Here is a 27588-nt window from a genome sequence, read left to right on the forward strand (position 1 = left end):
TTTTCAGCTATATAATAGCCTATATACTGAACTTACAAGTGTACCATCATCCAGGGTCTCTTTGTCAATCGAGAACGCTTTGTACTACCTACATGTATAAAAAAGATTGCATTGCCGAAGAAAAGTCTCGTGTTTTCATGTATCCCTTGTGCAAGTCGAATTCACCCTATGGTCTTGACCCTGCGTACAAATTGTATTGGACTACAGTCAACTTGGCAAGAGACGACCTCGGGAGGCATCAATTGTCGTTTTACAGTAGTATTGATTCGAAGATTGTATAGACATACACATACAGTAGAAATTTGACCTGTCCAGTATTGGTAATCCTCAACCCCTCATATAACCTTATCGGTGGAGCGATGACGGGATAGAGGGGACCCCGGATCCATAAAAGCCAAGGTCCTCCCCTATACTGCTTTGTCCTCAACCCACACTCACACAGACACAATGGTTAAAGTACTTCTGACTGGTATGTTGTGTCAACCTGTGGCATTGATCTGGTCTAACTGTTGGCTTCAGGAGGCAGTGGCTTCATTGCCGCCCACATTGTCGACATTCTTTTACAACATGAGTATGTCCACCTTGTCACCTCGGAGGATTGGCTATTAAGTTAATCATTTTGCTCCAGTTTTGACACTGTTGTGACTGTTCGATCAGAGGAGAAGGGCAAACAGATCCTCAAGGCTCACCCCAATGCATCGCAGGAGAAACTCTCTTATGTGATTGTTCAAGATGTTGCCAAGGATGGTGCATTTGACGAGGTCAGGACGGAGTTATACCCCAATTTTGGAGCGAGTAAGACTAATTGAACTGCAACAGGCCGTCAAGTCTAGTCCTGCATTCGACTATGTTCTTCACACCGCATCTCCTTTCCACTTCAATGTTCAAGATCCGGTTAAAGACTTCCTTGATCCTGCAATTAAAGGAACTACAGGGATCTTGAAAGCCATTAAAGCCCATGCGCCTACTGTGAAGCGAGTGGTCATCACATCATCTTTCGCCGCCATTGTGAACCCCGATGAACATCCCAAGGTATACAGCGAGAAAGAATGGAACCCAGTCACCTGGGAGGAAGGACTGGATCACTCAAAGGTCTATAGGGCTAGCAAGGTAGGTCACCTCGGGACTTGATAGAAGCGATGCAAGAGCTAATAGGGTCCGTATTTTAGACCTTTGCCGAGAAAGCAGCGTGGGACTTTGTCGAGCAGGAGAAGCCAAACTTCGATCTTGCAACTATCAACCCTCCACTTGTCTTCGGTCCCGTTGTTCCCTACTTGAACTCTCTTGAAGCCATCAACACCTCGAACCAGCGTATCAGAAGCCTCATTCGGGGGGAAATGAAGGAGAAGTTAGCACCATCAGGCACCTTCCTCTGGGTAGATGTTCGTGATGTTGCTCTCGCACATGTGAGAGCCATTGAAGTCCCAGAAGCTGGAGGCGAGAGATTCTTTGTCACTGCTGGCTACTTCTCCAACAAGGACATTGCGGATGCTATTCGCGAGGCCCACCCTGAGCTGGAGTCTAAGCTTCCTCCGAAAGACTCTCCCAGCGACCTTCCAAGTGGTATTTATGGGTATGACAACAGTAAGTCCCAGAAGGTTCTAGGGATCACATATGTCCCGTTGAAAAAGACAATCGTGGATACTGTCGATTCTCTTCTGGCTGTTGGTGCTTAGTAGGTTCCTGGGCGGGCCATAGAGCTAGAAGAGCTAGAAATGAATTATCAATAAGATGATTGGATCTATCCTTTTTTTTGATAATGTCGTGATCTTGAGTTGAAATGCAATAAATTAATCGAAAAGTCAAGAAGTAAAAGGGTCAACCCACATAGATATAAAATTGCGGTTGAGGTCTTTATGTTGTACCCTACCGGTTTGGCCCGTGTTCTCCGGCCAACTTTTCTCGCGTTAACTCTTCAAGATCAAATACCCCATTGAACAAGATGGCCTCCGCCAGGCTATCGCCAACGGCGAATCTTTTGCGAAAGTCCCGTTTATTCGCGCTTCCGAAGTCTCTCAACCCCTCGAGCGACCCCTCAACATCACGAGCGGTGTTCGAATCCGATTCAGCAACTCTGCCTCACCCTATTCGAGCAGCCATTGTTACGCCGCAATCATCGCTAGCTCGAGGCGATTGGGGTTTGAAACGACCTCTTCCTTCTAAATCGACATCTGAGAAATCATCGAGACCTGTCGTGAGAGTCAATGCCCTCGATAACTACGAACATGTCACCGACTTCGAATCCGCAGCGGACCATACCATGACACTCGAGAAGTTCCAAGAGCTTCATATGCCCATGTCTCTTCCCTCTAAAGTCAACTACGCCACAAGCATTCTTCCGAGGCATCAGAGTCCATTTGAACCACACCTTGACAACACTCAGAACAGCCTGAACGACCAAGGTATAAACGACCCTAAAGCCAAACAATTCAGACACTCCGGTCCTTGGATCGCTGGACAGACAGAAGCGGAATTTGTAGACTACATGAAGCAAGTCAGTCGAAAGAAGCCCGAGCTTATTCAAAAGCTGCGTGAGCAATTGATTGCGAAGCGGTCTGCCGAGATCCGTAAAGAGGCCCAGGATAATGGAGAGGACTTGATTGATGAAGCTGTCACCATCACCGACGCAGAGTTTAAGACATATGTCAAAACCTTGCGCAGTGACCCTAGCGCTCTTGGTCCTGCTGTCTTCGATCTGCTCGATCTGCCCTCCGGTCCTGCCATCCCCAGCGAGCGCATCGGACGCAGCTACTTCGGAGCTCCCCCATCTAGCTTGTCCTCCACCGAATACGCTATCTCAGGACCCCCGAAGACACACCCATCTGCTGGTCTTTCGTACACTCGTTCGCACGCCTTGATCCAGAATCACGCCCAGTATGGCCCGCAGGCTCACCAGCGCCCCGTCGAGGCCCGCATCTTGCGCCCTAAGGGCCGCTTCAAGGGCCGCATGAACCGGGCTATTGCTGGTGTCGGTGGTATCGCCACCGAAGACTTGAATGCCATGGCCTTTGTTGAGCAAGGTACTCCTCCTGGTCTCACCTACTTTGATGCCTCTATCCCTGGTGGAGGCAAATACTGGGTTACTCCCATCCGTGCTTCTATTGATTCCCAGGGTCGCATTGGCCTTTCATCTTACCGCGCAAGTGCAACAGCTAAGGCTCCCTACGGACTTGAAGACCACTCCAAGCCCAACAGTCTGAACGTCTCGGGCGTGGCCAGCAGCGGTGACCAGACAGTCCCACGACTAGACAGACTCCCGCATCAGCAACCTCGGTTCCAGTCTAGAGATCAACCTTCCCTGAGACGCCCAATGCGGGGGACCGAGGATGTCGCTCGCAGCCTCCTCGACAATCTTAACTCGAGAGAATGAGGAAGGTTGGGCGAGTGTGGAAAGGATGTATGATAGAATTGGTGCTTGTAAAGCTACTCTCATTTCTTTTGGACTGTGTCATAGTCATTTAAATTAGGTGCATCAATATATTAGTTTCTGAGCGATGGTTTCCCCAGGGATCGTAACCATAACTTGGAGTAAATACACTTGGAGTAAATACGGTTGACGTAGCTCCTTCCCTAAAGGGCAAGATTGATTGGATGACATAATCATGATGACTAACACGTGATATGTGATTAGGGCTCAGGGCAAGAATCCGCACAGGACTAAGCGAAAGCCGTTCACCAACTCAACCCAAATTGGACATACACATCGAATCTTCGAACCTCCATCCCGCCAGCCAACAACCGCCAAAATGGGTCGCGTCCGTACCAAGGTGAGCATACAAAGCCAACAGCGACAAAATTACCACCGATCTAACTTTCTTCCTCGAACAGACAGTCAAGCGCTCCGCTAAGGTCATCATCGAGCGTTACTACCCCAAGTTGACCCTCGACTTCGAGACCAACAAGCGCATTTGCGATGAGATCGCCATCATTGCCTCCAAGCGTCTTCGCAACAAGGTGAGACCCTACCGTTACAACACCACACTTCCGACCTCAAATACTGATTCAAAATTCTTCAGATTGCTGGTTACACCACCCACTTGATGAAGCGTATCCAGCGTGGTCCCGTCCGCGGTATCTCCTTCAAGCTCCAGGAGGAGGAGCGTGAGCGCAAGGACCAGTACGTCCCCGAGGTCTCCGCTCTCGATGTCTCCCAGACCGAGTCCGGCCAGCTCGATGTTGATGCCGACACCAAGGACCTCCTCAAGTCCCTCGGCTTCGACAACCTCAAGGTCAACGTCGTGTCCGTCAGCCAGCAGCAGCAGGCTGAGCGTCCCCGTCGCTTCGGTCCCCGCTAAATTTAGCGACCCGGAATACGGAAAAAAAATTCATGTCTGGTCTTGGGTTAACTCCCGGCGTTTCCCCGATGCTTGTTATGGCTGGCTTTCGCCCATGCTAGCTTTGGTTTAGCTTAGAGTGGAGGCTATTCCTGGATGAGGAATGAATAAACATGATTCTCTTTGAGAAAAGGTGTCGCTGATTCTCCGCAAGGGGATGATGCTTGATTGCCAATGTTCCTCGTGTTTACTTGGCTGGGGTTCCCCCCTCCAGGTTAAATTACGTAGGGGTTCTCATCCCAAGGTCTTGTATCTGGGTTTGAGTAGCTCGAGACCTTTGGTCTGAGCTTTGCGTTGATTCTGTTTGTGAGTCTTGCAAGCCAGTTCCATTCCACATGGTCTTTGTAGATCGTTCATTTCACGTAGTCGACATATAAAAGGGTAAGTTGGGTATATACAGTAAAGAGACGGAAATTTCTATGTTCCTTGGCAATTCTTTTGCCTTTCAAATCTGATCGAGCACATCGATGTCTCCATCTTCATCCTGAACATGTTGGTCTTGCTGCGCTCTGGGTACATAACCCTCAATCGAGCCCCCCATCGCATCCTCGGGACGCCACTGCGGAGCATCAACAGCACGCTGGGAAGCACGCTCGTTTTCCCTGATATCGACGTTCACACGTCCATTTCGAACCACTGTACTAGTATCACCACGTTCAATCGCAAGCTCGCGAGACCTGTCTCCTAGCCTTAGATTCTGCAGATCATCCACGACAGAAGAAACAGTGCCAGTAGCCGCAGGAGCCTTCTGCCGTCTAGCGCGTGCCTCCTCCAGCAGAAGAATCAGCCCACCCCGCGTGTCGCCAGCCCGCCGCTCCCACACTGGCACCTCAGAAAGCTGCACACGAAGCCAAAGAGCGCGCTCGGCACAAGCATCCGAACACCATTTCTCAACCTTGTCCTGGGGAACAATATCCACGGCGCGTCCGCGTCCTCCAGGCCCGCTTCCCTTTGCACCGTACGTAAACCGGAACCCGCCTCCCCGGCCTCTGTTGTCTTTCCGATGTTGTTTTGGGCATAGACTGTAACCGCAGAGGTCACCGTAGTTGCGCTCCAAAATTAGGTTGTCATAGTCGCTTGGGCGGAAGGGGGCCAATGAAATTTTTAATTTCCGTGCATCTTCTTCTGACGGTGTGGCGGGGTCGGCGTTTGGGTTTGAGGGGAGGTCGAGGAGGTCCAGGATGTTATTCAGAATGATATCCTCGGCGTCCTTTTGTGTTTGAATCTGCTGCGCATGCTGTAAGGCGATCTCCAGGTGGTGTTGTGTAGCCCCAGGCCTTCCTTGAAGATATCTGTCTTGCTCATCCTGTGTGGGGTGCAGATATGATGGCGGCGACGGTCGTTGGGCATTCATGGCTGCAAAGGTCTCTGGGAGAGACGTTTTCAATTGTTGTGCCATAATGTAGGGAATATATGAAGAGGGGAAGAGATTTTGGATGTAAAGCGGAAGAAGCAAACCCCGGATTGCTGACGTAGCTTGGGCAGCAGCAATACAGTGGCATGACATTGGCCAGTCGACAAACTGACAAGTTCTATATATATACATCTTTAGGCATATACAGTCAAGTGATTGGGGTCGATCATGGTTGTTAATGGTAGACTGTGCAATTGTTGCCTTATCCATCCGGCATATAAGTTATGTAGTGTTCTATACTTGACCCCTTAACCAGAACTCTGCCTCTGACTCGTTCGCCTCCATAGACATAGACCTATTTCAGTCCTCAGAGTCTACTATCACTCACTTCCAAGCTTGGGAACCTACCTATTTCCCCATGTGCGTGTTCCCTGGTTGCTGTTAGCCGCCGATCGTCAGTGGAGCCCATTTCCCTCATCCCGCCAAGTGACGACCACACCTACCTCATCTCCTTCTCCCTCTTCATCTGCTTCCTCGTTCTTCCCCCCAGTATTTCCTTTTCATCTTGCATCTCATTTTCTTACTGGCCCTGCCCAGGGTGTTCGGTTCTCCGTGAGTCCTTCTCCCAAGTTTGCCTCCCCCTCCCCCTCATCTCCTGGCAGGCACCACTCATTGACGTCTGTTTCATCGTAGCTGACACACCTTCGTACCACCAAGGAATTGATTAATTTCTCCATATATCTCTGCATGCTAGAGGTATCGAAGCTGGCGATTTGTCCTGTACAGATATCCTAGCGTCATTGCCGTTTCACACTCTAGCATTCCTCTCCCCACATCGTTCTCAATTCTGAACCTCGGTTTCGACTTGCCAGATGTCCAGCCCGCCTTTTACGGTCCGGGCGGTCTTCGAGTATGCTTCGGGCCATGATGACGACCTCCCCTTCCCGATCGGTCAGATTGTGACCGTCACCGCTCTGGAGGACGACGATTGGTACTACGGTGAATATTCGGACGCCTCGGGGGTTAAGCAGGAGGGCATCTTCCCCAAAAACTTCGTCGAAAAGTATGACCCCCCAGCTCCTCCGCGCCCATCTCGCCCCAGACCGAAGAAGGAGCCCGAGCCTGCGCCAGTGCAGTCACCCGTGATCGAGAGCAAGCAGCCCGAACCCGAGCCCGAGGTGGAGGCACAACCCGCGGAGGACGAGGAGGACATTGCACTCCCACAGCCACTTGCGCCCCAATCTCCCCCCAAGCCTACGATTGCCCCCGTCGCAAAAACTGCATCGTCGCCCCCGCAGCCGGCAAAGGCGCCCGCGCCCGCTCCAGCTCCTCCAGCAGCTCCGGTTGAACCCGCCGCCAAGGCACCGTCCAGTAAACCTGCTCCCCCAGCTGTCGCAGAGAAGCCTTCCGGGTCGTCGTTCAGAGATCGCATCGCCGCCTTCAACAAACCTGCCGCGGCGCCAATTATACCCTTTAAGCCCGGTGGTTCTCAGCCATCTTTCATCAAGAAGCCTTTCGTCGCACCACCTCCCAGTCGGGATGCCTATAAGCCTCCCCCGAGGGAAGCTGCGCCTCAGGTATACAAGAGAGAGGAGGACCCAGATGTTAAGGAGCAGATTGCACGCGAACCTCCGGTCTCCGAGAGCCGCCCTCCTCCTCCCATTGCTCCTACGGATGAAGGCGAAGAGGGCACAGAGGATCAGCCCAAGCCCACCAGTTTGAAGGACCGAATTGCCTTACTTCAAAAGCAACAATTAGAGCAAGCTCAACGTCATGCAGACGCAGCTCAAAAGAAAGAGAAGCCTGCTCGTCCTCCCAAGAAGTCTTCCGAGGAACCTGCAGCCCCCGCAGTTCCTATGACCCCTGCAGCCCTTGATGATGAACCAGAGTCTCCTTTTATTGAAGGAGCTCCGACTGCCCGGGACCCCAGTGTAGATACTGTGAGAGCTCAAGCTCCTACTGCACCGCCGCCCGTCCCCTTCTCGCCCACTCAGGAAATTGCCAGTGACACCAATGACGCAGATGCCTCCGCTGCTGCCGACTCTGAAGACGCCGGAGAGACATCCACAAGCAAGGATGATGATGAGGAACAGCCTCGTCCAGTTTCCAAGCGTCAACTATCGACCCGAGCAGTTGAGCCGACTCTTTCCGAGGACGCTGACGTAGAAGAAGAAGACAAGGCAGAGGACGAGGAAAAAGAAGAAGAAGTAGAAGAAGAAGAAGAAGAAGAAGAAGAGATGGACCCCGAGACCAAGCGCAGAATGGAACTGCGTGCGCGAATGGCGAAGATGAGTGGTGGTATGGGCATGATGGGTCTCTTTGGACCACCGGGTGGAGGTATGCCCATGCCAGGCATGGCTGCCCCCGGTGCTGGTACTCGCAAGCCGAAGACCCCTGGCGAGTCTGATAAGAGACTTGGTGAAAATGAGTCTGAGCCTACCTCGCCCGCTGCTGCACCCCCAGTTCCTATGATTCCTCTTCCTGGAATGAACCTGAACACCAAGCCAGTTCCCCCTCCTACAAGTGTAGAGAAGGAGGAAGAGGAGACCCCAGTGACTCCCATCACTGAACAGCATTCTGCCCGTGAGGTACCCGACGTTGAAGATGTCGTTCGAGAAGGCGCAGTCCCTCGCGGCTCCATTGACCGGCCCCGTGGTTCCATTGACCGTCCTCCTCCGGCTCCTCCATCCCAAGGTAAGATAAACCCAGGATCTAGTATTTTTTTCAGCTGCTAAAGACCATAGAACGCTCTGCTCCTCTTCCACCTCCTCGGGAATCAAGGCCCGTCCCATCTATGCCAACTGAGCAACCTGGTTCTCCTCCCCCAGTTCCTTCAGGTATGTCGCACACTCTTTTTATTTTAAATACTCTTTGCTTGTAACTGAATACTGATCATGGTGGACAGCACGGCCTGCCCCTGTTCCACCCAGGCCCTCCACCGCTGACAAGGGCGAAGAGTCTGATGATGAACTGTCTGCCCATGCCAGTAATCTATCTTTGAATACTTCAATTCAACCTACTGGTGCTCCACCAGCAGTGCCTGCTCCTGCGATTCCTGATCATTTCGATTCTCGTCGTTCTTCGATGTACGACTCAGCTTCCTCTCCAGTCCTGACACCTGCGGCTGAAAAGAGAGCCAGTCGTCTACCACCTCCTATCCCAACCAACCCACCCATGGCACCCTCACAAGGACGTGCTCCACCTCCACCTCCTCCAGGCCAAATGCGTCGCCGATCTACTGCCGACAGTCGCACCAGCGCGATGTCTGCCCCCCGACAGGCTGGAGAAGAGGCAGAAGGAGAGGTTACCGAATACGACGGGGACTACGATACTGATATTGCCTCGGGAGTCAAACACAAGGATGCCCTGAAGTCTCACGAGCGTGACTCAAGCTTTGACGAGGGCACCATTACCGATGATGTCTCCATTCATTCTCCACGCAGCCCCCAGGAAGCTCGGCAACCCCCGCCTCTTCCCCCAACAGCTCCTAGAGGTGTTCCTCCACCACCCCCAAGTCAGCCGCCCCATAATGTTCGTGCGTCTATCGACACACCCAGAGGACCCCCTCCTCCTCCACCAAACAGAGAGCCGGCTGGTGGTGATGACGATGATGAATATGACCCTTTCAACTACGCCGCTCCTCAGCACGGCCTCCCCAGATCCCCCGGCGTTCCACATGGACGCCCTGAGGCACCACCTCCGCCACCGCAGCATGCGAATGATGACTATGATGATCTGTATGACGCCTCTCCAGACTTGCAGAGCCCAGCACAGGAAAGTGCCACTTCCTCGCACAAGAAAACGCTCTCATTGGTCCCTCCGCTTCCCCACGGCCAGGCTCCAGGCATGCCATCCCCCTCTACGGGCCGAAGCCAACGCGCATCCGTGGATTTATTGAGAAGCCAGCCTAACCTTCGCCGGTCTATGGATGTCTCTCGCCCGTCGGTCGACCTTGGGTTCATTGCTACCGATGTCGACCTTTCTGAGAGCACACTCTGGTGGGCCCAGCCCAACACACCCCCTCCGGTTTTCCAGAACCGCAAGGATCTACTTTTCGAAATCGAAGAGTCAGCTTCTACGAAGCGTGGTGGAAAGACATCCGTCTCAAAGGACGTTTATATTCTGTTCATTGATTACTCCCAGACCATCGTGACCGTCCAGTATGATGCCAAAAACCCCGCGGATGTTTCTCTTGAGCAGCGCCACGAGTCTCCACCTCTCCAACCCCGTCAAGATCAGTTAGAACAGGCCCATATCCAGCTTGGAACCAAGATTTCCGAAGCCGTCAATTCGATTCAGAACTCCACCGTTGGAGATGGCACTACCTGCGGACTTGTGCAGTACCTGCTCGATCCTCTCTCTGACGCTCTTCTCCCTGTTGGCACTCGAGCTTACGGCGTCGCGGTGTACTCAAATCTAGCCAATGCTTCCGTGTCTTTGCATGACGAAATTCGTGCTGGTGACATTGTCAGCTTCCGCAATGCCCGTTTCCAAGGTCACCGCGGCACAATGCACCAAAAGTACAGCGCCGAGGTTGGCAAACCCGACCACGTCGGCGTCGTGGTCGACTGGGATGGCACCAAGAAGAAGATCCGAGCCTGGGAGCAAGGTCGCGAGAGCAAGAAGGTCAAGATGGAAAGCTTCAAGTTGAACGATCTCCGCAGTGGTGAATGCAAGGTCTGGCGTGTGATGCCCCGTAGCTGGGTAGGCTGGGAATCCAGCAAATAGGCAACTGACACTGGTTGGACTAGGATCAGATTCTATAGTCTGTTCTTCTTGGAGTCGACCTCCTTTGGCCAATATTGGGCTATGAGCAGATGACATTTTCTTTTGTGTCTCGTTTCCTTTTTTTTTTCTATTCTCTTTCTTTCCCCGTCTCCCATCTAGATTGGGTTGGATCTTGTATGAATGAAAAGGTGTCTCCTTTCTCTCCCTATCCTCTATATCATTCTCTTCCATTCTCTTCTTCTGTCTTGTCTTCTGTTCTCCTCTCGTGGATCATCTGGACCCCTGTGGTAATGTGCAATCGGGGGTGGTTTCCTGTTTGATGGAGAGTTCAGCGAGCGTGCAGTTTTTTTCTTCTTCTCTTCTCTTTCTCTGTCAATGTTACATTTTGCATCTGCCTTCGGTTATCAATGTTGCCTAGACATAGTTAGGCCTGTCTAGACCTGGTCCACGTTCGGATGCCTCTAATGTGAGAAATTGTCGGAATGATTTCGGTCTCCCAGCTCTCCTATATCCCCATCAACCGTCAGTCTTCATTTTACCGACGTGACCTTAAGACTCCCCAAGCCCACGGTCTAGAACTAAGAAATAAATTAACCCAAGCTCGTAGCGAAGCACTAAAACATCCCAAACCTAGTCTAATTTGATTCACGGAGAACCCCTCCAGCGACCCCACCGACGCCCCAGGACCGTTGGAGCTGTTAGCAGTTTGACCATATCACCCCGAGTCCACCCTTGGGAACCTTGGACACGAACTTTAACGTTATACTGTCGCCCTCACGGTCTAATACCCGCGACCAAAACCCCCCTCCCAATCTAGCCCCATGGCAATTTCCATCGCCTGAAACGCCGGCTTCAAGCCCACAGCCTGAGTGACTAGGGCCCCCCGGCCCCCTCCCTTCTCAAAACGGGGGCATAATGGAGAACGAGAGAGGGAGAGACCCGCCAATGACGAGCCGACTCCTTTTTTGGTACTTTTTTTTTTTCCCGGGGAGTTTCATTCGACTGTGCCGTGTTCGTGCGGCAATCGCCCATCTCCCACTGTTCGACAGTTCGAGACCCGGCACACTTGTCCGGATATTCGCGATCGGGTCGGCTGTTGGGTTCCGTGCTGATCGCGAATATCATGTCGATTTTGGCTACGCTGCAATGCTGGAAAGAGTTCGGATTCATGCAAGGTACATGCACGCCGACACGATGTACTGAACAGGACGCTAATTATGGACCATGGATCATGGATCCCCATGCTCTGAGGTTAGAGTCTACTAGTACGGAGTGCTGTCGTAGGCTACGGAGTCCAGTCCTATTCGGCACTATATTTGGGACTTGGACGTGAAAAGTGATAGATCCAGTGTCGGAGATTAAGGTGAGTTGGGGGGGGGGGGTGTCCACGAGGATTCGGATTCGTTCCTATGAAGGACTGCTTGGTTTGGACTGTATCTGGGGGTGGGTTTTCTACTGTTGATGTCTCCGGGACACCTTGTTGATATCCGAGCCTATATATCTATGACGATAGGTGATATATTAAGTCCTCTTCCTCCGTAGATGACATCAATCTCGATCTATTGGAATATGACTCTCCTCATTCGGACTAGTCAGGGGGGCACTATGCCTGATGCTTCCAATAGTCTCTCCCTTTTGCCGTGGCATTCTTTTTTCAGGCTTTTACAACGGCTGTCACCGCTCACCGGGACGCTAACTTCTGTTCTAGGCTGACTACATTCCCGGATTCTTGATTTCTTCTCCCTCTTCTAAACTTTGTTCCTCCATGTCCGGAACTGCACCTGGAAATGGAGATTAGTAATCCAGGCCTGGAGCCCTGAACGCCCTGGAAGATGGGCTCCATCGCCTCCCATGGTTCGAAATTTGGCTTTCTCGGGGGCGGATCCACGTCTAGCAAAAATCTGCATCCTCTTCGTATACAGTACCGAGCTGACTGTGGGCTCTGCGACGTACTACAGTACTGTACAGCCCCCCCCCCGTCCTGCACAATGCAGGAGGTCCTGCAGTGCGGAAAATAAAATTGAATGCATTGTGTATCCGGTACTGCAGGAAATTGACCTTGGACCCGGCTCTTGTTCACTGATATGGTGGCTGAGTCCTGCACGCCATGTCCATTTCGCTAATCTCAGCCATGGCAGCCATATTTAATATAGTGGTCTCGTGTACATGCAGAAGGCGATATTGCAGAGGCAAATCCATGTTTATCTGCCGTTGATGCTGATTGGGGGCTTTCCCCGGTTTACCTGTCCTGTCCTGGGGACACAGTTACTGTACTTTGCCCTTGCCGGTCCATTGCTATGCAAGGAGTTGGGGGGGTCTATTTGATCTCATTTGATATCAGGGTCTGAGATGAACCAGAGTCTCCATTTCGATGGAGTCTTCTCTTCTGATCCATAATTATTGGGATCACCTTCTCCATTGGATGTCAACTCCGATCTGGTATGAAGTAATCGAGCGACGATCTTGTTTCCCGTGTCCAGGCCCCCGGATCTTAGCGGGAAAAGGGCTTTTTTTTTTCTTGGGACATGAAGGTTTGAATTAAGACACACACATGTTGTGTGTCGCATGGTGTAGATAGGTGGCGTTCAGCCCCGGGTTCGAAGAGAGCGATGTATGCTTCTCCCGTATCCAGGGATGAAGGATGAAGCAAGGGGACGGTATTGTAGGGACGGTAACTTACGACCCTCATTGGCCTGTTTTGTCTGTTGGGGGGATCTGAACACTGTGAGATGACCATACCATACCGTAGTTCCATGGATATCGCTCGGGAACTGTCAACTTCAGGTTTCAAGAGAGTATGAAGGCGTAAACAAGTAAACAAGTGGCTGCTGGCATTGTCCAAACATTGTCGGGCTGATCTGAACAGGACGATCCTCAGCTTCATTTGTTTTTCTTTCCTCAAAATTCCAATTGAAAAATCGAAAATCGGTTTTTTTGTTTTTTTCCCTTTAATTTTACTTTGACGCTAAGGGGAGCTGGATCCATTCCAAATCGTGACATTCTTCGCGTTCCCTATGTGATTTGTCTACTCTAGATATCTCTCGCTCTCTCTTCGATTTCCAACCTCTCTGACTTGGGTCATGCCGCTCTCTTCCTCTGGATGATATCCAGTGAGTCAACTTCTTCCAATTGAAGGGGCTATCTGTTGATCCAAAAGTACACTCCACACACTCGTTCAACCCCTCATACTGTACATTCCTTACTCGCCGATTACGGCCTGCCTCCTGAGCACACATTACCGATGATGAACCGTTTCCGCAAGAATAAGAAGGTGAAGGACACCTCGGGGGAGATCGAGGGGGAATCTCCAACATTCAGCCTAAAGGGATCCAAGAAGAAGGACGTCCAGCAACCCAAACCCGAACCGGATTTTGACCTTTCCGCCGCCCTCCCCCCATCAGATAACTTCCGGACGAGTTTGCTGATGCCAAAGCTGTCGGCTCGGTTTAGCATGCTGAAGGAACAAGATGACCCCCTCTCATTACTCGGAAAGGCGAGTGACGACAGCGTGCTGTTCCCCAAACGCGCCTCACGATTAAATCTGTTCGGACACAACCCGAATATGCTCGCGGATATCGATGAATGTTCCTCCAACGATGGGAGTCGGCCCTCGATCGCTCTCGGCCGCACAGACTCGTTCGCTTCGGGGGAGATGGATACGGCACAGATGACGACCGATCACAGTCTGGGAGTATGATGAGCAGAGGACGTCGCGCAGAAGGAAATAATCTGTTTGGTGGCCGCCAGAAGGTTTATAAGATCCCGGTTCGAGGCCCAGGGGCACCGAATGGAGCACCAGAAGGTGGTAATCGGGGGATGGGAAAGCCGGTGTATGACCATGACATGAATCTCTCCGCTTTCCAGCGACTACGTTTAAAGGAGAAGGAAGAGAAGGCCGCGGAGGAGGCGCGCGAGGCTGCTGCTCGGCAATCAGAAGACGCCCCGTCGACTGTCTCATCGAACGATCGAACCACTTACTCTTCTACGGCCTCCGGACCTCTATCAAATGTTCAGTCATTGACCCCTGCGACGTCGATCGACGAATCGCCATTAAGCGCATCATCCTTACCACCGGCGGGTGGATATCCATTCCCAGAAACCGTGGCCGAGCCCCATCGGTCGAATTCCGCCATGTCTAACCCGAAAACTGGTTCGATTCGATCTCGTCGTCTCTATGGTCAAGGATTGACCCAGGCAGCTCAGAACCAGCAGACCTCGACTTTGTACCGTCTGGAAAGCCTGAGCCGCCAGCGTGCAGGGACGCCTGATCTTCCTTCTTTAAATCGCAACTACTCCCGGAGTGCATCCAACCTGCGTGATCGTCTGCAAAAGCTTGCTATTAATGAGCCTGCTTCAGCTTCTCCTACTAGCCCACCTTCGTCTGCAACCTCTCCCAAACCCCGCATTTCCGGAGAGTCTGCTTTGAAAGAGCGCCTCTCGCCAACAGCAGCAACTTTCGGGGCTGCTCCTCCATTGAGTCCTCCCTTCAGTGAGTCCGAGGATGTTTCCGCCCTCTTGGCTGCTTCAATTCACCCCGAAGACCACGGCAAGGCGACTGCCATGGGCCTGTTCAACCGCCCTGCCACAGGTTTCGACGAGCAAGCGTTCTCCCGTCGTCAGCTTCAGATGCATCAGGGACGAGAAACCCCACCGCCGCGACGAGCGTCACCCCCGCGCCGGCCTCTTCCCGCAGAGCCTGTGAACCAACGCCCACGAGGATTGTCCAAGTCTAGCTATCGTTCCAGAGCCGAGTCTGCCTCTTCTCACTACAGTAGCGAGGCACACCGGGGCGTTGATCACTCCCGTGCCTCCAGCATTGAGGCTTCCCCTTACAGGCTAGGAGCGAAGACTTTCTATGCCAATTCCACAGCTAGCGACTCGGGGGATGAAGGCGATGATCGGCGCTCGCACGACCTCTCGTCAGCGACATCCTTGGCTACAGAATACGGCCAGTCCATCCAGCGTTCTAGCATGGTATCGAACACCCCGTCAACTCAAACCAAGGATCACCTCGAGACTCTCCCGGAAGTGAGATACTCGGATCTAGGTGACCTGAAGCCCATTGAGGAGAATGATTATTTCGATGCCGCTTCCTCGCATGAAGCTGTCCCACCGAGACCTGATTCCCCGACAATTCAGGCGGACCCGGGACTCGGTGGAATGGGGGGAATGGTTCGCTCTCACCTTCGCCAGCAAAGTGATCGATCCTCTATTTTCCCTCCCCCGTCACCCCGTCTTCCTGAGCATGAGCCAGAGGAGCGTGTGTCACAGGAATCCATTCCGCTGTACCAACAATCCCGCGAAGATGCTCGGCCGTCATCAGCTGCACGCCCCAGTACGTCAAGCTCGCATACTCCTTCCGCTCACTCTGCAGAGGGAAGCGGTTCTCGTAACAGCGAAGACTCTTCCGCCCCTGGCACTATTGGCGACAGCTCGAAGACCCCATCGTGGAAAGAGGAAATGGCGTCGTTCTCCCACCGCCGCGACGGAAGCACTGAGACCCAGAAGGAACGTGAGGAGTTCGCCATTGAACTGGCCGAACGGCGCAGAAAGGTGCAGGAGAAGCTCCGAAGTGTTGCCGAGAGCGAGAGTCGATCTAGCAGTCCTACTCCTGGCCGCTCAACCCCCGACTTCACCAGGACTGGAAATGCATTTGCTATGTTGAAGCAAAAGGCTAGCAAGCAGGTCACCCCCAAGCCCGACCAGAAGAAGCTCTTTGGTTACAACAACTCGTCCTCCCCTGCCCTTGCTTCGGATGAGTCGTGGCGCGAGGAACGTCCCCCTTTCAGCTTTGGTCAACACTCCAACTCTAGCTCTCCTCAAGTGGGAGAGCGTTCTCTCAGATCACGTATGCCCACTCTCAGTCGCAACAACAGCAACGAGGAGTCGCGCGAGTCCAGCCGCAGCCGTGGGCCATCTCCGCACGGTGGTTTCCGGTCCCAGAGAGAGCGTTCGGGATCTGATGCATCTGGCCGCTCTAAGAGCCGCACCAGATACCGCGAGCGTGATGATCTCCAGACTGTCGATGAGGGATCAGTTATTGCGCATGATAACTTCGTTGTCCCTGATGGATTCGAACCTCCCATGCCCAGTTCTCTCCCCGCCTCCAACCGCCCATCGGCTGAGATGGCTGAGCCAGGGTATTTTGATCGGACGCCATCTGGTGCCTCCGGTAGATATCGTAGCACCAGCCGCTCCGGGACCCCGAGCTTCCAATACGAGCGTCCATTCCAGTTCCCCAACTCTAACACGTCCTCAATCATCGGCGCCTCGCCTCGACCTTCGCCTGCTGCCCCTCCATACTCTGCCAATGCAACTCCTCCTTTGAACGAGGTCCCAGCCAATGCCTCATCCACGTCCCTCGCATCCACAGCCATTTCCACCCACACAACCCCCCAACGTGCTCCAGGACCTGGATCTCTCCTCAAGCGCCCGGTGAACAAGAAGCAAATCTCAGAGCCGACCTTCGTCTCTTCAACATCCAACGTCCCACTCGTTGGCCTTCAGTCCCAAACCAGCAACGCCCCTCCCCTTCCCCCCATGAACCCACGGCGTCGCCGCGGCACAGCAACTCAGACTATCCTGGGTGCTTTCAAGATCGACAAGCACGACTCGTCGCGGGTTGCATCACCAGCTCCAAGCACCACGGAGGAACAAAGCGTCTTTCCAGACGACGAATCTCGTCCCCGTTCCCGCAATCGTCTTCGCAAGACTTCCAGCGAGGGTGGTAACCTGAACGCGCGGGCGCGCCAGGAATCCCGGCCTAGCTCTCCTCCAGCCGTCCCTCAATACCCTCCCCCTGCCGTTCCTGCTGATGGTGGCATGTTCTAATCTAATCATATTCCTATTCCCATTCTTTACATCTTTCCTTGGTCCTTGACTTCGTCTCCTTTCGTTACACTCTCATTCCATTCCACCCATTCTACCCATGTCTATTCATCTTCATCTTACATCTGTCCATGGCTCTGTTTCTGTTCGATTACCACATCCCACTTTCCGGGTTTCATTTTCCTTTTCATTTTGTGCTTCGGTTCACTTTCATCTTGACGACTAGATACCATTCGGTGCATTTGAGCGTCTTGTCTTCCAATCCTCTTTTCTTTTTTCTATTGGGTGTCTTCTTCTATTACACTTCTTTTATCTTTAGGTGCTTTTTCTGTCTATGTACTCTATTTTCAAGTGTACTGTCAATCGATACATATCCGGTTTTGATTCGTGAGATTGTAGTTCGTAATCTGTGCCTCATATCCGTGCACGGATGATCAATAACATGGCAAGGTTGATCCATGTTCGTCCATAGAAAGTAAATATATCTGCATCTCCAACCTATTCTACAATGAAGCTTCCAAAGGGCAGCATCGGAATAGCATGTAACAGTGGCCAAGTCAAGCCACAAACACTGCATCAAGGGGCAGACTGGCTTTAAGGTATGCATAGAAGGCATCTGCAGAGAGACTTTTAGATGCTTCATGGCACGGTGAAGTTATTCATGATCACTGTTGTATGAGATGAAACAGCAGGGATAATAGCCAAGCCTCCTCACTTCCATAACGTTTCAATCCCATTGAACATTCGCCAAACAAAAGCCCCCTCCATCCAGCACTCTCCATAGTGATCAATCCGTGATGGTCGAACCCGCCAGCGGATAATATCTCAATCGCAGCGGAAGCTGTGATGAAGTTGGAACCTTTCCCAGTTTGACCGTCCACACTGACATCTCGCAGTTCCATCTTCACTTCAAGCGGTTTACTGTCTACATTCATGGGCCGAAGGTGATCTTTGATGTATGATCGAATTGTCTATAGAAACGCTGGACTAGTATATATTTTTTTGCCTACGCCCTCTCCGCAGCAGTCTTCAAGTATCCCAACACCCTCTCAACCAGGAACTGGCGCGGCTCAGCCTGATCATCATTGCTCAAAGCATGAGAAGCATTAGGAATAACACCCGTATGCTTGTCATCCCAGATCTGATATTTGCCATTATGATCCGTAGCATTTTTCCACCTAGCGAGCATCTTGTCCTTGTCAACCCAATCAGGAATGGACTGATCCTTCCCAGAAATCAACACCATCAACTTATGATTGAGCAAGCCACGCTCCTGAATCATACCAAACGTCTTCCCAAAGTGCGCATCACTCAAATCAGAACTAAACAGATCATCCTCCTGAGGCGACTGCGGACTCTCGGGACTAACAAGACTCAAGAACCGCCTGCAGCTGATAGGCGTGTTGGAGGGGTAAATCATGGAAGTCAACTCCAAAGGCAGCATAGTATCATGCTTAGAATCACTGGCAACAGCTTCACGAGCCAGGGACTCCATCTGATCATATACAGCACGAGCCTTCTCAGGCGTCGTATCGCCAATACCCCACTTCAGAACCCAGAAGATAGCCTCGCGATCCGAGACGGGCGCCTGCATAATCGCACCATCAAGCACAGGCCGCTTGACGTGCTCGACGTGCGGGTCAAAGGCCGGGATGTCGGTGTGGGGGTTTGCTTGGGAGAGGTAGTGCAGCACGCATTGGCTGCCAGTGGAATGGCCCATGACGGCGATCTTGCCGCCGCCGAACTTGTCGTTCTTGTATTCTTTGATGTACTCCAAGCACTGGGCGATCTCGCTCGTGTCGCGGTCCAGGTGTCCCAGGCCCCAGGATTGGTAGGAGGAGGTGAGGTTCAAGGTGAAGAGGGACCATTCGGAGTGCTGGAGTGCGCGCGCGAGATCGGCCATGTAGGATGTTGTTGCGAGGCCGTCGCCGAGCCCTCCGACGAAGAGGAGACTGTGCGGTTGGCGGACGGTGCTAGAGGCATATTCGAATGTGACGAGTGTCTCGGTCTTTTGGTTTGTTAGCTTCCTGTCTGGGTCCAATTGACGTTTTTCCCCCCCCCTTCTTTTTTTTTTTGTCCGGGGATGAGGGGTTGGAACTCACGTAGTGATGCAGGATGCCGGGGAGGCCTCCCTTGGGCCAGAATTTAGACATGATGTGTAGATGTAGATGTAGATGGTTATACAGTAGGATAGGTAAGGAATGTTTCTAGGAGAGGAAGTTGGCGGATCGTTCGATTTGCCGAGCTCGGGCTTTCGAGGTTCCGCATGACGCAGTCTGTGGGATTCTGCATCGGTTAGGGAGACCGAATGCGATCCACCGGACAAATGGTTCAGAGCATCTTATCAATCTGATTACGCCGTGTCAAGCCGGGATTATTAGGTAACAAGTCTCACTTTTGGCAGCCAAGACAGAGTTGCGGAAAAGGGGGTTGCGTGGTTGGAAAGGTTGGGGTTGCGTTTTGGTAATACAGTGTACAGCTCTGTATGGGCTGAAGAAATACCGTGTCACGTAATATAAGAGAATCGTGGGAGAATACCAGCGGTATTGCACCAAGTGGGCACTTGCAGAGTCTGTCTCGCCTAGCAGGCCAAGAAACCCACAAAGTCTTTTAATACGAGCCCATGTCCGTCACCATTTCCCGTTTTTGCTGGAAATACGGTACGCACACACACCAGCGCGCGCTAGTCGGAGATAGGTAAGATCAACGGATCTGATTAGATTGATTGGTTGAATCAGTCCGAATCTGATTAGATTGCCCCTCGGTGAAAACTCTATCCGGGTTAGATCGGAGTTAATTTCGTCACTACGTCTCAGCAATACCTGTGCTTTACCTGGACTTGCGGTAGAAAGCCAAGTTCTCCTGAATGCCTAGGAAGGCTTGTATCTCGATAGCTAGCCTTACCCGACTCAAGCTCCAAGCAGATGATCACTGCCCAAGGGGTGCGTTATGAGATGCTTGGCCAAATGCCAAATTGAACCACAAAGTTCAACGTTGCGACTTCGTCAACCAATGAATAAAGTATGGTCGAGGAGGGGCTCATGGATATTGTGGCGTTCATGAGACTGAAGAGGCTTTCAGCAAGCGAGCCAAGAAATCACTCAAAAAAGCAGGTACATGTAAGACGCTAAAATCATGGCCATTTTATTTTGGCTTGTTATTCTTTCTACCCACGTTGCTTTTGAGCACCCGGACTGCAGTAGGCGCATATAATCTGAAATTCAACAAATCAGTGCTCAGAACGAGAAATGCGCACGCTTGTGATTTGGGTGGGGCTCGGACTGACAGGATATCGCAAAGATCCTCGCTTCCATCGGGCATCACAGTATATCGGGTATTTCCGAAAAAGGCATGCACAATAGAGGGTCAACATGCATAGCCAGTCTCCGAACATCCGTGCAACGGATTCAGTTTCCTGTTCAGTTCGGGGGTAGGGCTGCTGCATTGCAGGAATGTAACCACGTTCTCCCCCCTGTCTTGGTATTCCCTAGCTCAACCATAAACATACGACTAGCCATGCAGGAAAAATGGCTCAGGTCGATTTCATGTTCTTGGCAGCAATTTCGTATTAGTTTCTGTTTCCACCTTATGACGCGCTACCCGCTTGTGGAGCCAAAGATAATAATTACATTACTTACAGTACAGAATGAACTCGATGTCAACGGGCAAATATGAAACCTACACTGGCTCCGGCCCGTTTCTACTTTCGAGTTGAACCCCACCCCGCAGTAGCCGATCTCGGGCAAGACGTTCAATACATGCAGGGAAAAGTTGACGCTTCGGAAGTTAGGTGGAGCGTAACGCGACAGAACCGTGGCTTAGTATAAGAGTCGGCCATACCACTTCCGCCAAGTTGACCCGCTCCAAATTAAACAGCTTCAACACCTTCACACCAGGGGATATAGTACCAGCTGTGCTGGTCTACCGTCAATATGGGTTTCATCCCTCTCGATCAGGTGAATCTTCCCAGTGTGCCAACAAACGACGTCGAGAAAATGACGACCACACAAATCAATGGCGACGACTTTATGTCTTTCGAAGTCGCGGCCCTTGCCTCTGATACCCCGAGCCCGACCGGCATGAAAGAAGAAGTTGTGTTGCTATCATGGCTTATGGTTCTTCTGCGAAGCCGCGAAGATGTCCAAATATCCTACGACTGGACCTACAAAAGTGGCGCAGATTATATGGCGTCAGAGCCGGTCAAAAAACTGTCAATGAATGAAATAATGAGCGGATTACAAAGTAACGTGGGAGAAGTTGGCGCGACAATTGCGCGCAACATTGCGACAGCTTCACAAGCCGCTTTAAGTCCGGCATCCCTCGTTCTGAGCACGAGTTCACTCTCAAGAGAGCCTGCCGAGGCTAAGGATGAAGTGAGTCTGTATGAGCTCTGGTTTCTTGATAATAGCTAACCGTAATCGCAAGGATGTACTGCATCTTGAAATTCGCTTCAATAATGCGAGCCTCGAAATTCGCCCGTTGTGGCACATCGAGAAGATGCTGCCATACGCAGTAAAACACCATATTGAGGCGCTGGCTGACACCATCAAGGTGTGCCTTTCAAGCTCCCACGCGACCATTCAAGACTGCTTGAAACCGACAGAAAGCGATTTGAGCGATATCTGGAGCTGGAACCACCAGCTGCCTCCCACACTTAGCTATTGCATGCAAGACAGAATTGCCGACAGAGCTCGCGAGCATCCAGACAAGGTTGCGATTGATTCTTGGGATGGCAGCTTGACTTACGGTCAGGTTGATCAATATTCCACTTATGTGGCATGCTGTCTTGTCGAACTGGGCGTCCAGGTACACGACGTTCTTCCAGTGTGCTTTGAAAAGTCAAGATGGACCATCGTCGCCGTCCTCGGTGTTATGAAGGCTGGAGGCACTCTCGCCCTCATGGATCCAACTCTTCCACTTGCCCGTCTCCAGAATATGGGTGTTCAAGTCGGCGCAAAGTCGATGGTTGCATCTCGCAAGCAATGTGAACTGGCCAAAACAATTCTTCCCGAAGGTCAGCACTTTGTTGTTGACGAAGAGACCTTCACAAAATTGGAGAACTCTCCATTAACCACCACTCTACCTGTTGTGCCCCCTTCTGCCCTTCTCTATATTATCTTCACCTCTGGAAGCACGGGTACCCCCAAAGGAGTGATGGTTTCGCATGAAACATACACAAGCAGTGCCATTCCCCGTGGCGAGGCAGTCGGCTATACTCCGGAGTCCAGGGTTCTGGATTTCGCGTCCTACGCTTTCGATGTCAGCATTGACAGCATGCTTGTCACCGTCGGAAATGGTGGTTGTCTTTGTATTCCATCTGACGAGGATCGACTCAACGATATCAATGATGTGATTCGGAAGTTGCGAATCAACTATACCGGTCTGACTCCTTCAGTGGGCCGCATCTTGGAACCAGATGTTATTGCATCCCTCAGTGGTCTTGGCCTCGGTGGAGAGGCTGTATCCGCCAGAGACGCTAACAACTGGGGTAAAGAGACCCGTATCATTATTGGATATGGTCCTTGCGAATGTACAGTTGGATGCACTATCAATAGCAGCGCTGCCACTGGCAGGGATTACCTCTCAATTGGCCCTGGCAATGGTTGCGCCATGTGGATTGTGAACCCCAATGACCACAATGAACTTGTTCCAGTTGGTGGTGTTGGTGAATTGCTTGTTGAGGGCCCTATTGTCGGACAGGGCTACCTCAATGACCCCGAGAAGACCGCATCTGTCTTCATCAATGATCCTACCTGGTTGGTTGCAGGTCACAAAGACTACCCAGGTCGTCAAGGCCGTCTGTACAAGACTGGTGATCTTGGAAAGTATGACCCCGATGGATTGGGAGGTATTGTCTTTGTTGGTCGTAAGGACACCCAAGTCAAGCTTCGTGGACAGCGTGTCGAACTTGGCGAGATCGAGAGCCAGCTTAAGGCGGTCCTTCCCTCAGATGCCAACATCATTGCGGAGGTGATCACTCCCAAGGAGTATGGAGGCCAGGCAATGCTCGTCGCCTTTGTGACATTCGGATCCACGAAGGGACAGACTGAGCTTGCCCTAGAGCCCCTCTCTAGCGAGCTGAACGAAATTATCACGAAGGCCAACGCGGATGTTGCGAAGGTTTTGCCTCGGTATATGGTGCCCACTATTTATATTCCAGTCAATGTCATGCCAGTATTGATTTCAGGTAAAACTGATCGCAAGCAACTTCGTGCATTCGGTTCCAGCGTCGATCTGCGCCAGCTGGATCAAGGCGCAGCAAGCACTGCTTCTCGCGAGCTTACTGAGCTCGAGCAGCGTTTGCGGAAGACATGGGGCGAGACACTGAAGCTTGATGCTGAAGCTATTCGGCCTGACGACAATTTCTTTGCTCTTGGTGGTGACTCTTTGGCAGCAATGAGACTTTCGTCTGTGTGCCGAACTCAGGGTCTCGATCTCTCTGTCATTGACACATTTGGTAACCCTACACTCTCAGCAATGGCCAGCGTTGTCAAGCCGTGCAGCACTGACATCGAAACGGAGATTCCCGCCTTCTCGTTGATCTCTCAGTCTGTCGAGAGCGCCCGTCTCGAAGCAGCAGAAGCCTGCGGCGTGAACCAAGAAGCCATTGAGGATATCTACCTTTGCACACCCACCCAAGAGTCACTGTTCACTTTCTCGCTCAAGTCAGCCAAAGCATACATTGCCCAGAGAGTCGCGAACATTCCATTGCATATTTCCACGGAAGCATGGAAGAAGGCATGGGAGGATGTTGTCGCCGCAAGCCCTATCCTTCGCACTCGCCTGGCACCGCTGCAAGACCCTGGTCTGCAGCAGATTGTTGTCAAGGAAGGTGTTGCCTGGAGATCTGCTACAGATCTGGAGCAGTACCTCGAGAACGACCGAAGTGAGCGCATGAATCTCGGACAAAGCCTGGCTCGCTATGCCATTGTCGCCAACGAGGACAAGCGATACATGGTCTGGACTGTTCACCACGTCCTCTACGATGGATGGTCAGAGCCAATTGTCCTGAAACAAGTCAGCGATGCACTGCAGAGCCAGTCCATCGAGATCCAGACAAAGATGCGGAACTTCGTCAAATATGTTCGTGACACCGATGAGAATGCTATGCATGAATTCTGGCGTCGCGAACTGAAGGGTGCTGTCGGGCCTCAATTTCCTCGTCTCCCCTCCCGAGACTTCATGCCCACCCCTAACGCCTTGATCGAGCACCAGATCTCGCTCGAGCCCAATGCCGGCTCACCATTCACAATGGCTACACTGGTCCGTGGCGCCTGGGCTCTGGTTGCATCGCAATACACTGGAAGTGACGATGTTGTCTTTGGTGAGACACTTACAGGTCGTGACATCGCCTTGCCTGGCGTTGAGAGTATAGTCGGACCTTTAATCGCCACAATCCCCATCCGTGTCCTCGTCCGCCGCTCAAGCTCGATCGAAGCTTACCTGCAGACAATCCAGCAATCTGTCTTGGCCCGCACGCCCTACCAGCACATGGGAATGCAAAACATTCGAAAGGTCAGTCAAGATGCCCAATACGCATGCGAGGCCCCGACCGGTCTTGTTATCCAGCCCGACCCAGAATACGTGGGCAGTGAGCTTGGATTTGAGCTTGGAGATGTCGTGCGCGAAGCAATCCATTTCAATCCCTACCCAGTCATGGTCGCCTTTGGAATTCGCAAGGGTGGTCTCCGAGTCTGTGCAAGCTTCGACACTAGCTTGGTTGAGGGCTCGCAAATGCAGCGCATCCTTGCTCAGCTGGAGACCGCTTGCATTCAATTGTCGAAGAACCTTGATCGGAGACTTGATGAGATCTCTTGTCTCCCTGAAGCGGAGTTGAACCAGATCTGGGAGTGGAATCAGACTCCTCCCCTCTCTGTGGACCAGGCAACTGGTAAGCTCCGCGCGGAGGCCGCTATGAAACAGGGATCTGTTTACCCTCGTGCTGTCGTCCCTTGGGTGTGTGATGCGCGCAACCCGACTCTTTTATCACCTATCAGCTCTGTTGGTGAGCTTTGGCTTGAGGGTGATTGTCTCTCTGGGGAGACTGTTGAATCCCCAGCTTGGCTCTTGGCTGGAAGTGCTGGATCCGCTGGCCGGATTGGAAAGTTGCAGCCCACTGGTGATATGGTGCAATTGCGTGAGGACGGTAGTATGGTGTTTGTCGGCCGCAAGGAGAATGTGGTCGCACTGCAAGGACATGCAATTGACATTGTAGACCTTGAGTCGCACTTTATTGACCACCTCCCGCCTTCAACTCGTGCCGCGGCGGCAGTCTTCATGTCATCAACAGATGGCGCCCAGAGGACTGCGGAGCAAGAACTCGTTGTCTTTGTTGAGAAGCAGCCTTCCGAGGAAGACAACATCAAGATTATCGCGGAAAAGTATGATGTTGCTAACAGTGAGTCCGGCTTTGAGACCACTGTTTGCGATGTTATCCCAGTCAGCCTTGCTGTCTCATTGAAGAAGCTCGACAAGTATATTCGGGACTCACTGCCGGCCTACATGGCTCCCTCAGCGTACATCGTGGTTGACAAGTTGCCCGCTGGCCTGGAGCAGCTTGAGCACACCATGCTGAACCAGCTTGCTTCATTGATTCCCCAAAGCGTGCTCAACCAAGTGCGCGAGGGCACAAAGGAGGCATGGACCAAGGGTTTGGCGCAGACTAACCTCACACCCGAAGAGAAGATTCTACAGGCTGCTTGGGCCAAGATTCTCCGTCTCACCCCAGAGCAGATTGATGTTGATGACAACTTCTTCCGTCTCGGAGGTGACTCTGTCTTGGCCATGAAACTTGTGTCTGGTCTGCGCACCGAAGGTCACGCCCTGTCTGTGGCCGATATTTTCCAGAACATGCGTCTCGGCGATGCCGCTAAGGTGTTGAAGGTCGACCAAGCTTCCAAGGACAGTGTTCAGCCTTATAAGCCCTTTTCAACCCTGAGCAACTTGGATGTCAAGATGTTCTTGGCCTCTACCGTCCGGCCCAAGCTTGCCAACCCAGGCTGGCCAGTCCGCGATGTCTGTCCTGTCACCGAGTCCCAGGCAATGGATATTCGGCAGACTGTCCAGGCACCACGGACATCCATCCAGTACAACATGCTGTACTTTGACCAGACAATCAACACCGAACAATTGCTCCGCGCTTGCGCCGATCTAGTCAAGACTCACGATATCCTGCGTACCGTGTTTATTGAGAATGAGTCTAGCTTCCTCCAAGTTGTCTTGGAAGACGCAGTCCTCCCAGTCACGATGCACCAGACTGACCAGGATCTCGAGCAATACGTGACAGATCTCTGTAAGGCAGACATCGAGACAACCTACGAGCTCGGATCGCCGTTCTTCAAAATCTTCCATGTGGAGGGCACTGATGGCAAGCACTGCCTGATCCTTGGCCTCTCGCACGCCCAATATGACGGTGTCTCGTTGCCGAGAATCCTACAAGATCTCGAGACCTTATACACAGGAGGGAAGGTTTTCGACTTCGAGCCATTTGCCTCATATATTGCTCGTATCTCCGACGGCCGTCTCCAAACCCAGGCAGTCAATTACTGGAGCAATCTCCTGAAGGACTCATCACTGTCCGTCCTCGATGGCCCAGTCGTCGAGCCAACCGATAAAGCAATCTTCCACGAGAAGCCTGTTGAGAACTTCACGCCCGTACAAGAGATCACCGCTGCAAATGTCCTCACTGCAGCCTGGGCATTAGTCCTCGCCCGCCGTCTCGGAAAGCCAGACGTGACATTTGGAACAGTCACATCAGGCCGAACCCTCGACCTCGCCAATGTGGAGAACGTCATCGGACCCTGCTACCAACTCACTCCCATCAGAGTGAAGTTCGAATCCCAGTGGACAGCAATGGATTTGCTACAGTTCGTTCAAAAGCAAGCTGCCGAATCTTCTACTTACGATTTCCTCGGGTTCGAGGAAATATCCAAGCAATGTGCTCAGTGGTCACCGGAGGCGCGCACGTTTGACTCCATTGTGCACCACCAGGATTGGGCTGACTTTGATGATATGCCTTTCGCGGGCACTTCTTGCAAGGTTGATATCTCCAACCCGCATGGTGATGCTGCTTATCCCCTGAAGGCGGTCTCTTTTGCTAAGGGTGGGAAGATGCATGTTGGTTTCGTTGGTAGTGAGAAGGATGCTGCATTTGTCGCTGCTACTCTTGATGAGTTGGCTGCTGCTGTTGGGGAACTGTCTGGCTGCGGCCCTAACCCTTTGATTCTTGATGTTTGAATTATATAGTGGCTATAATAACTGGGTGCTTTTTTGGAAGGAGATAGTCTAGATTGATTTAGAATTTTTATTGTTATCTTTCATCCCTTGCTTCGTAGTTAGGTTATT

The 27588-nt window shown here is 52.0% G+C and overlaps 8 protein-coding genes across 8 annotated transcripts; 6 read left to right on the forward strand and 2 right to left on the reverse strand.

Annotated features, from left to right (window-relative positions):
* Nucleotides 1-447: 447 nt before the first annotated feature.
* Nucleotides 448-1676, forward strand: N7511_009250 (SDR family oxidoreductase; the record flags this gene model as incomplete). Its single annotated transcript, XM_057131627.1, has 5 exons — nucleotides 448-469; nucleotides 520-571; nucleotides 629-761; nucleotides 820-1110; nucleotides 1170-1676. The coding sequence occupies 5 exons, from the start codon at nucleotides 448-450 to the stop codon at nucleotides 1674-1676; spliced, it is 1005 nt and encodes a 334-aa protein (XP_056979615.1).
* Nucleotides 1677-1942: 266 nt separating this feature from the next.
* On the forward strand, nucleotides 1943-3370 carry N7511_009251 (mitochondrial 37S ribosomal protein bS1m; the record flags this gene model as incomplete). Its single annotated transcript, XM_057131628.1, has 1 exon — nucleotides 1943-3370. The coding sequence occupies one exon, from the start codon at nucleotides 1943-1945 to the stop codon at nucleotides 3368-3370; it is 1428 nt and encodes a 475-aa protein (XP_056979616.1).
* Nucleotides 3371-3746: 376 nt separating this feature from the next.
* On the forward strand, nucleotides 3747-4295 carry N7511_009252 (40S ribosomal protein eS17; the record flags this gene model as incomplete). Its single annotated transcript, XM_057131629.1, has 3 exons — nucleotides 3747-3767; nucleotides 3829-3954; nucleotides 4017-4295. 3 exons carry the CDS (start codon nucleotides 3747-3749, stop codon nucleotides 4293-4295), a joined length of 426 nt encoding a protein of 141 aa, XP_056979617.1.
* Nucleotides 4296-4779: 484 nt separating this feature from the next.
* N7511_009253 (Rtr1/RPAP2 family protein phosphatase) lies at nucleotides 4780-5733 on the reverse strand (the record flags this gene model as incomplete). The annotated part of the gene is made up of 1 exon (XM_057131630.1): nucleotides 4780-5733. One exon carries the CDS (start codon nucleotides 5731-5733, stop codon nucleotides 4780-4782), a length of 954 nt encoding a protein of 317 aa, XP_056979618.1.
* Nucleotides 5734-6560: 827 nt separating this feature from the next.
* On the forward strand, nucleotides 6561-10416 carry N7511_009254 (SH3 domain protein; the record flags this gene model as incomplete). The annotated part of the gene is made up of 3 exons (XM_057131631.1): nucleotides 6561-8382; nucleotides 8433-8525; nucleotides 8594-10416. The coding sequence occupies 3 exons, from the start codon at nucleotides 6561-6563 to the stop codon at nucleotides 10414-10416; spliced, it is 3738 nt and encodes a 1245-aa protein (XP_056979619.1).
* A 3244-nt stretch (nucleotides 10417-13660) lies between these two features.
* Nucleotides 13661-17247, forward strand: N7511_009255 (uncharacterized protein; the record flags this gene model as incomplete). Its single annotated transcript, XM_057131632.1, has 2 exons — nucleotides 13661-14052; nucleotides 14121-17247. 2 exons carry the CDS (start codon nucleotides 13661-13663, stop codon nucleotides 17245-17247), a joined length of 3519 nt encoding a protein of 1172 aa, XP_056979620.1.
* A 1003-nt stretch (nucleotides 17248-18250) lies between these two features.
* sidJ (putative siderophore biosynthesis lipase/esterase) lies at nucleotides 18251-19397 on the reverse strand (the record flags this gene model as incomplete). Its single annotated transcript, XM_057131633.1, has 2 exons — nucleotides 18251-19252; nucleotides 19347-19397. The coding sequence occupies 2 exons, from the start codon at nucleotides 19395-19397 to the stop codon at nucleotides 18251-18253; spliced, it is 1053 nt and encodes a 350-aa protein (XP_056979621.1).
* Nucleotides 19398-21176: 1779 nt separating this feature from the next.
* Nucleotides 21177-27480, forward strand: sidD (nonribosomal peptide synthase SidD; the record flags this gene model as incomplete). Its single annotated transcript, XM_057131634.1, has 2 exons — nucleotides 21177-21617; nucleotides 21670-27480. 2 exons carry the CDS (start codon nucleotides 21177-21179, stop codon nucleotides 27478-27480), a joined length of 6252 nt encoding a protein of 2083 aa, XP_056979622.1.
* Nucleotides 27481-27588: the final 108 nt, after the last annotated feature.

The sequence above is a fragment of the Penicillium nucicola genome (genome assembly GCF_028828085.1).
Source record: "Penicillium nucicola strain IBT 29836 chromosome Unknown utg000010l, whole genome shotgun sequence".
NCBI lineage: Eukaryota > Fungi > Ascomycota > Eurotiomycetes > Eurotiales > Aspergillaceae > Penicillium > Penicillium nucicola.